The 9,589-nt window shown below is 28.5% G+C and overlaps 4 protein-coding genes across 4 annotated transcripts; 1 reads left to right on the plus strand and 3 right to left on the minus strand.

Annotated features, from left to right (window-relative positions):
* Positions 1 to 28: 28 nt before the first annotated feature.
* cand_002980 (uncharacterized protein) lies at positions 29 to 1,381 on the plus strand (the record flags this gene model as incomplete). Its single annotated transcript, XM_067210545.1, has 1 exon — positions 29 to 1,381. The coding sequence occupies one exon, from the start codon at positions 29 to 31 to the stop codon at positions 1,379 to 1,381; it is 1,353 nt and encodes a 450-aa protein (XP_067067120.1).
* A 489-nt stretch (positions 1,382 to 1,870) lies between these two features.
* On the minus strand, positions 1,871 to 3,565 carry cand_002970 (uncharacterized protein; the record flags this gene model as incomplete). Its single annotated transcript, XM_067210544.1, has 1 exon — positions 1,871 to 3,565. One exon carries the CDS (start codon positions 3,563 to 3,565, stop codon positions 1,871 to 1,873), a length of 1,695 nt encoding a protein of 564 aa, XP_067067119.1.
* A 972-nt stretch (positions 3,566 to 4,537) lies between these two features.
* Positions 4,538 to 6,412, minus strand: cand_002960 (phosphoglucomutase C-terminal domain-containing protein; the record flags this gene model as incomplete). The annotated part of the gene is made up of 1 exon (XM_067210543.1): positions 4,538 to 6,412. The coding sequence occupies one exon, from the start codon at positions 6,410 to 6,412 to the stop codon at positions 4,538 to 4,540; it is 1,875 nt and encodes a 624-aa protein (XP_067067118.1).
* Positions 6,413 to 6,981: 569 nt separating this feature from the next.
* On the minus strand, positions 6,982 to 8,700 carry cand_002950 (phosphoglucomutase-1 protein; the record flags this gene model as incomplete). The annotated part of the gene is made up of 1 exon (XM_067210542.1): positions 6,982 to 8,700. The coding sequence occupies one exon, from the start codon at positions 8,698 to 8,700 to the stop codon at positions 6,982 to 6,984; it is 1,719 nt and encodes a 572-aa protein (XP_067067117.1).
* Positions 8,701 to 9,589: the final 889 nt, after the last annotated feature.

Below are 9,589 nucleotides of genomic sequence, written 5' to 3' on the forward strand. Positions count from 1 at the left end.
AGAATATTTATAATAAAGTCCCATTAATATGAGTGTACAAGCTTATATAGAAGATAAATATAAAGGGATTGTGTTAAGATGTGAAGCATTGGACAATATAGTCGAATTAATAAGTGATGAAAAGGATTTTTCGTTAAAATGGAAATCTAAGATTGACGAATTTATACTGAATAGTGACTTAAGATTGATAGCTACAAGTAATTTAGTAGCTTTAAATGAATCTAAGGAGATAATATGCAAAGATCTGATTTTTATGATTATTAATATAAGGGATTGCACTTTACCAAAATATTTCGATTTTTCTGATTTAGACCCATATGAAATTGATAAAAATGATACTGTTAATAACGAATATGAACTAAAAAGTGGACCTAAAACTACAACACATAATAAAGGTAGAATAAGAACACTTCACTTAACTTTAACAAATGGTCTTACTTCTTCTAAGTCAGATATGATCATTAGTGCTATTGAGTATGAAAGAGTAGATGCACTGTCCTGTGACTTAATGCCTGGTACAAAGATTTTGCTTTATGGTGAAAGTGATACAAGATCTAATAGTGTAGCTAGATATAGTGAAAATAAAACATTGAAGATGCAAAATGGTATATTATTACTAAAGCCATGTAATGTTAAAGTTATTGGTGGAACTGTTAACTCACTTATTGAATCTTGGAAGACGAATATGTTACTAGCTTCATATAGAACTAAAAATAGCATAGTAACATCTAGGAATATAGACTCAAAACCTCCAAAATTTACTCCTTATACTGATGATATGAAGAAATTGCAGAAATTACTTAATGAGGCTAAAGTTGCACAAGAAGTCTATAAGAAATCAAAATACACTCAGCATGATAATAAGGTAAAAGAAGCCAGATTTAATATTGAAGATTTTCATAAGAAAGTCATAAATAACAATGTTATAGATGAAGATGAGCAATCTAAGAAAATACATTCTCCAAATAAGACAATTAATAGTAATAATGTAAAAAAAGCTGATAATACTATAATTAGGAACAATACTAATAAATCTATAACAGTAGATAAATTTAGATTATCAACAAAAAAAAATAAAGATAAGAAAAGTGATTTATTAAAATCTAAGAAAGACAACAAAAATATATATGATGATGATCCCGGTGCACCTGTCAGATTTAATAGAAGTAAAGAAAAAATTGACTTAGAGGCTAGGAAATTTATAAAAAGTGCTAAGACTAGTGTTTCACTTGCTGATCACCTATTTGCAAAACTTAATATTGATGTAAAGCAGACTAGTGAGATTACTAAGTTACAGGATCCAATTAATATAAAGAATATAGAGTTCGAGAGATCTACAGATAAGAAGGCAGGAAAAAGAATCATACAAAGAACTAAATAGTAAACAAGAGGACAACTCAGAATGTAAAGATAGAACAAATTCTGGATCAAATAGATCTTATATAAATAATATTGGAATTTCTAAATGAATCAACCTATTTAGATAATAACTAGTGAATTGTGAATATAATGAGATATGTTAATGTATTAAATTGAGTTTTTTTAAAATTGCTTTCTAAATAGGAACTAGACTTGAAAGCTAATTTTCCAACTTTATTTTTTTTTTTCACTCTTAAAGAAAATCTATATAGTAACAATTTAAGAATTGCACTTAGTTATGTTTCTAGTACTTATCTTGTTGCTATCTAAAGATAGAGAAAGAAGTAATCAGAGGTTTAACCATATAATTTCTTTAATAAGACTGTCTCGCACAAAGTACATCCTACATACGAAATTCTTTGACTATTAAATGGGATAATCTTCAAGATGTATACCTAAAATAAGTAAGAATAACTGTTATTTATTATTTCCCTTCTTTAAAAATAGAGGATTAAGTATCACATTCTAAAGTATTACTATCTTCTGTTTCAATAATATTTTCTGAGACTGTTTTATTCTTTATTTTCTCAATTACTTCTTCAGTATTGGTCTTATTAAATCTCAACTCTGCTATAAGTTGATTATAGTTAAATAGATCTTGCTTTGCCTTCTTAAATCTCTCATTATATTCTATTTGAATCATCTCAGCTATCTTCTTGCGTCTTGATAGTCTCTGAATTGTTTTGTTCAACTTATTTGCTAATTCTGGATGTTCTTTCACAGTAGATAGTGTACCATTTAATTCAGCAGTATTCTGTTCTTGGTATTGAGATAAAACATCCATCATTGATCTACATTTATATAATTCCTTCTCACTTTGCGCTACATAATGACTCATTAGGTTTAACTCCATATCTATACGAGCTAGTTTTATATAGAGTTCAGTTAATTGTCTACTATCAGATAAGTCTGTAGCAATTGTCATTAGTCTGCGCCTCTCATCATCTGCAATAGCTTGTGCAGCTGCCTGTTTAATATGACTCTGTTGTACAAGATTCATCAAACTAGCTACTTGATTATTTAAATATGATAAATCCTGTCCTTTATCTTTATTAGAAGTATCATCCCTAGTAATTTCATTATCATTACAAATATTTCCTTCATTATTATCAGTATTAGATGGGACTTCACTATTGTATAAGTCTTCATCTTCGTTAGTCTGAGTAATTGCATCTTTTGTATTTGATCCACGATGATAAAAGCACTTCTCAGAATCTGTACATAGTTTACATTTAGAACTATCACTTACATTATTGTATTCTTTACTAGGTTTATAATTACACGATACCCTTATATTATTATTAAGATCACTACCTTCATTGTCATGATTTATATCTATCTCTACACCCTTCTGTAATTGTATCATTGTATATTTCTTTGTATTCCCATTGTTGGTTATTGGTTTCCCTATAAAGCATTTGCCTGTTCCAGAAAGTACACCAGAGCTTGAACCACGGAGTCTTAATACATTTGAACTAATATCTTCACCAATATTAGGAGATGAAGCTGATCTAGTTATAACTTTACTTTGCAATATATTTGGATTAACTTCAACTACAGACCCTTCTTTATCTCTTTGGTTATTTATCAATGAACTAGCTTTAATAAAGGAGTTTGATGGATCCGGTTGTCCAAGAGGATTCTGTTTTTTAATTGGAGCTACAAACTGAAAAGAGCCACCAATTACCAATTCAGTCATAGTATCCTCTTGTTCCTCTATATCAAGAGCATTTGGAAATGATAATTCTTCTTTTACTAGTGTATCATAAACCCCTACTTTGGGATCAAAAAGTGGCTCTGGTCTGACTTTTGGAATTGGAATTACAATTTCATCTTTTAATGTAGTCATTGGCAAAGATATCTCCTCTGACTGGAATTTTGGAGGAGGAGGAGGAGGATTTTCAAATACTAACTTTGATGTACCAGTAGACTTATTATTCACATTACATTCATGTTCTAATAATAAATATGCCGACTTTAATTCACCAGGAGATGAGAAATCTAGTCCAGTACTTGATTGTTGATAGATATATCTATTATTATTTAATTGAACATTGGTTGAATCTAAGCTTCCAGATACTAGTGTACAGTATAGAATAATAGTAATTAAAGTGGAAACCAAATAACTAAATATATAATGGGCCATTAGTCACATAGAGAGGTAATAGACAATATTATAAAGATTTTATCCAAAATCAAAAATCCTAGAAACTAACAAAACTTCAATCTTAAATAACTAGCCTGAAAAATTATACCCCTCCTTTAGTTAATAGGTTTCATAGTCATAAATACCTCGACCAATAATAGCGGGAACTTTTTTTTGAATAAATTTATAACTTACTAATATTTATTGTAATTAATATTATAACATAATCCAGCTATCTCTATACCGGTAAATATATAGCGGGAGGCATGTTTATATTGATTTTTCTATTTTGTCTCAATGATTCACCGCCACAAGTATTTGCATCTTTAGAGATCTAGAAGTCTAAAGTATTAATGTTAAATTAATATAACCTAAAATTATAAACTAAAATAAGTTTAGAGGTAATTTTTTTTAGATAATATTAGGAAAATATATATATTTATTAAATGTAGATACAAAATTAGAAATATATATAGATTTCCAAACGGTATATAGATCATATTTAATGAGTTGAACAATACTTTAATTATTAAAGCTCCACTTTAAATTTGATTAAGGTCATTTAGTATCAATGAGGATTACCAACCTAATAATTATCTAAATATATTGAAATATAGATTAGCAAGAAGATAAGGTATCAACTTATATTAACATGCTTTCTTGAAAATTTGAATATTGTTCTCATAAATTCCGATCCAACAAAGGTCCGATTAAAGTTGAATTATCGATGGAATTATTAAAGTAATAGCATCCTACTAACTACTAATATTTATTTTATTGCTAAATAATTGTACTTCAACACAAAAAAAGAAAAAAGTTAAAGTTAAATACGTAAACTTTACTAAAGAGGATAATTTTCTTTCAGGAAATACTTAAAAAGTAATGATTGGGAGATATTCCAAGGAATATAAATCTCACTTTTGTTTTCAATTTTATTCAAGTGCAATATTACTCCTCTTATTAACTATCTCATTAAGTAATAACTGTTGGTTCTTCTCTTCCAGTTATTTCAGTTAATTTAATGTGACTATTTACAATTTTTATAAGGTCAGATAAAGCATCTGTAGTATTCATTTCCAATTTACTTTGATCAGTCATAGGACGTTCAATATATACTCTGATAGTAGCTCCAGAAGATCCAGTCCCAGATTTACGAAAAATAATTCTTGAACCATTAGTAAAATTAAATATTATACCTTGATTCGATGTAATACTTTTATCTACAGGGTCTACGTAAGTAAAAGATTCTGCAAGTTTTAGTTCTAAACCAAAAGGTTTGATAATTTCTTGAAACTCCTCTGGATTATTAATATAAGATTGTATGTGATTTAAGAAGTTAGAAGCTTGATCATTCGTTAAATCTTCATAATCAAATCTAGTGTAATAATTTCTACCATATATTCTCCAAAAATTAGTTACAATATCCCGTACAGAAACTAGGGGTTGGTTTGGATCTTGATTATTGTATGCTAATATTGATAGCCATGCCAATACAGCCCATAAACCATCCTTCTCTCTAATATGGTTACTACCTGTACCAAAAGATTCTTCACCACAAATATTAATCATTCCAGCTTCCATCAGATTACCAAAGAATTTCCAACCAGTTGGAACTTCATAACAAGGGATTCCCATTTTATTAGCAACTGCATTTAATGCACAACTTGTTGGCATTGATCTCGAAACTCCAACAATCCCATCGCTAAAAAAAGGAATTACTTTTGTAGCATAAGATGTAATTATAGCTAGAGAATCTGAAGGTGTTACAAAAAATCCTTTACCTAATATCATATTCCTATCACAGTCCCCATCTGCAGCAGCTCCAAAATCTGGAGTGTTAGCTGTTATTTCTTCAGGGTTAAAAATTTTCATAATTTCAACGAGTTCTTTGGCATATGTCAAATTTGGATCTGGGTGTAATTTGCCAAAATCTTTTTTTGGATTAGGATGAATTATTGTTTCTGGAGGTAAGCCAAGCTCATCAACAAATAAACTATGAGCATAAGGACCTGCAACACCATGCATAGCATCAAATACCATTTTAAAATCCTTTCTTTGGACAAATGATCTAATCATACCAAAGTCAAAAATATTTTTTTGGAGATCCATCCAATCTTCAATTGTATCAATAACTTCTACTGAAAATTTTCCTAAAATAAGTTCCTGAATTCCCTTATGTGAAAAGCTTATTCTAGGTAAAGATACTTTCTTAATATTCGTAATATTTTTACTAATTTCAAATATTTTACTTGTTACAGATTCTAAAACAGGACTACCATTTTCATCATTAAACTTAACTCCAAAATCAGCATTTATACCTCCTGGATTATGAGATGCAGTTAATATTATCCCTCCTATTGATACACCTCCCTCTCTTTCACGGATAATTGCACTAGCTGCTGGAGTTGAGCATAAACCATCTATTCCAGTCCAAATTCTTCTTACACCATGTGCAGCAGCTATTTCAGATGCAATTTGGATTGCTCTAGTTGTGAAATATCTCCCATCTCCAGCAATCAACAAAGTACTACCTTCAAAATAACCATCAGGAAATGACGAAAAGTAAGATTGGATAAAATTTGCCATATATGTGCCTTCAATAAATATATGGGTTTTCTTTCTTAGTCCACTTGTACCTGCTTTCTGATCCATATAGGTTTTCACAGGTATAGTTTGAACTAAAAATGGAACTGGTTCTTGATGTTGCCTAACTTTTGCTTTGGTATAAGGTTGCTCAATACCACGCATTTTTACCTTGCAGTTTAAAAACTTGCATGATACATCTCCTATAGAGAACTGAATAAATGTAAGAAAAATAGATATAGATAGTATCAATATTGATTTCATTATTTTATTTTCTGATTATTACTTTAAAATTGTATTGAATAAATTTAAAAAACTAGGTCTATTATTCGTATACAAGCCCGATATATTAAGCTCTTCCCCTCTCCCTTTCCCCCATTTATATTAGTTTGTAGGTTTTAATAAATATAAAGTAAAGACAATTTATCATAAACTTTATAAGAATAATATTTATATCTAAAATAAGAAACATAAAAAAAGATATTACGATTAAAATTTTTAAGAAAATACTAATAAATTTAAAATGACCTAAATACAAAATTTTGTTTCAATATAGATTATTACAATAGGAAATATTTTACTTTTAATCTACACAATATCAATTTATATACATATTCAACTATTAATACTTGTTATATTGAGATTTACATTATAGTAATAACTACGAAGCTTAGCTAATACTTATCAAATAATATTGATAAATTAGTTGCTTTGATGATAGAGATCTAATGTTAGTAATTAAAATAAGTTACAATTTAAATCAAAATCTTTATTAAAACAATTCCTTTAAAATAATGCCCTCTTATTATTAATAAATTGATAAAATAAATAATTTATGTTATTACTGTAGGTTTATCTCTACCTGTAATCTCTTTTAAACCTAATTTATTTTCAACAATATTAACAAGTTTAGCTAAAATTTCTTGAGTTGGATTATGTATTTGTGAAGTATTATGAATCACTCTCTCAATATATATTCTGATAGTTGCACCAACAGAGCCTGTACCGGAAAGACGTACTACAATTCTAGACCCATCTGTAAATACAAATCTTAGTCCCTGATCTTTTGATATTGAACCATCTACTGGATCAGTATAAGTAAAATTATCAGCATTCAATAATGAGAGATCAAATGGTTTAATAATACTTGCAAAGCTTTGAGGATCTTGCACGAATTTATTTAGATGTTCGATAAATTCATGTGCCTTTTGTGAATCAACTGCTTCATAATCAAATCTTGTGTAATAGTGTTTACCATATGTTTTCCAAAAATCTTCAACAACATTTTGAACTGTAACTAATGGTTTATCATCATCAGGATTATTATATGCTAATATTGAAAGCCATGCAAGTACAGCCCATAAACCATCTTTCTCACGTATGTGACTACTACCAGTACCAAATGATTCTTCACCACATATTGCAATTAAATTAGCATCCATTAAATTCCCAAAAAATTTCCAACCAGTAGGTACCTCATAACATGGTATTCCTAATTTTTCTGCAACAGAGTTTAATGCACAACTTGTTGGCATTGATCTTGATACACCTGATAAACCACTTGAAAAATAAGGAATAGCTCTTGTTGCATATGCTGCAATTATTGCAACAGAATCAGAAGGTGTAACGAAAAATCCTTTACCAAGTATCATATTTCTGTCACAGTCACCATCTCCTGCTGCACCAAAATCAGGAGTTTCATCAGTTACTTGATTTGGATTCAATGGTTTCATAATATCTACTAATTCCTTTGCATAAGTTAAATTTGGATCAGGATGTAAATACCCAAAATCAGGTTTAGGATCATGATGTAGTAATGTTTGTGATGGTAATCCAAACTCCTCAACAAATAATTTATGAGCATATGGGCCAGCTACTCCATGCATAGAATCATATACCATACGAAAGTCTTTCCTTTTCAATAATTGACTAATTTTTTTAAAGTCAAATATTTGTTTCTGGAGTCTTAACCAGTCCTCAATAGTATCAATAACTTCAACATAAAATTTTCCTGGTAATAATTCTTGTATACCAAGCTCATTCAGATTAATCTTTGAAAGTGGAATCCTCTTATAACTAGATAATGTCTTACTTTTCTCAAAAATAGCATTTGTCACAGATTCAGGTGCAGGACCTCCATTTTTTCCATTAAACTTAACACCAAAATCTCCATCTATACCACCTGGATTATGCGATGCTGTTAATAATATACCACCAATAGCTTTTCCTCCCTCTCTCTCACGAATAATAGCACTGCCAGCTGGTGTTGAACACAAGCCATTGATCCCTGTCCATATTTTTAAGACACCATGTGCAGCTGCAATTTCTGATATTATTTGTAATGCTTCATGACTAAAAAATCGACCATCACCAGCAACCAACAAAGTAGATCCTTCAAAATAATTTTCTGGATGAGATTCAAAATATGATTCAATAAAATTTGCCAGATATGTACCTTCCATAAAAATCTTGGTTTTTTTTCTTAATCCACTAGTTCCTGCTTTCTGGTCTAGATATGGTTTTACATTAATTATTTCCATTGCAATATTCATTTAAAAAAAGATTCAATAAAAATAAATATTCCCACTACTTTTGTAATAATCAAAAGTTAAGAAAGTATTTTAAAAAGTATAAATATATACTATGTAGGTCCATTTCTTTTTTTTTAAGTGAGTCGATATTTAACCGCTTTTTTTTTTTTTTTTCTTTATAAAAATTTCTTGTATTTTATAATTACTTTTCAAATTTAATTAATAAATTATTCATAACGATCTTTTGTTTACGGAGTTTAATTATTATTATCACTTCATTTAAANNTTAAATATTCAGATCCAATTCTTCTTTTTTAGTTGATTATATGAAAGTCAATATGATAGAATTACAATGAAATAGATAATATTTTCAATATCCTGATTTGTACTTTTATATATATATAACTTTATATTTACATCTAGAAACCAAATAATCCGTCATTTTTTCAAAAATAGAAATTACCCAGATATCGAACTATTCATATTTAGAATATCTTATAATTTAATACCCAAAGATCCAATATAAATCTTTTAAGTAATAGATATATTTCTGAAATAACTCAATATATAACTTTATTGAACTAGAAATAAGTTGATATGACTTGTTTAAGGATATACCAGAAAGTAGAAATTTTCTTAACCATTAATCTTAGCCAATATTCATTTAAATAAACTATACATAATCGAAAAGAGATTTAATATTTCTATTGTTGACTTTAATATCTCTAATAGTTGAAATTATTAGTTCCAATAATATATGAACTCTTGTTATATTCTAAATAGAAGAAGAAAAAAAAGTGATACTTTCAATCAAATGACATAATACTGGATCATTATATTAATTGATTCTTTAAGCCTGAAAAAAGAAAATTAATAGTCCATCTCATATAATAAATCCTAAATAATTATT

This window comes from Cryptosporidium andersoni (genome assembly GCF_001865355.1).
Source record: "Cryptosporidium andersoni isolate 30847 chromosome Unknown contig_47, whole genome shotgun sequence".
Taxonomy (NCBI): Eukaryota; Apicomplexa; class Conoidasida; order Eucoccidiorida; family Cryptosporidiidae; genus Cryptosporidium; species Cryptosporidium andersoni.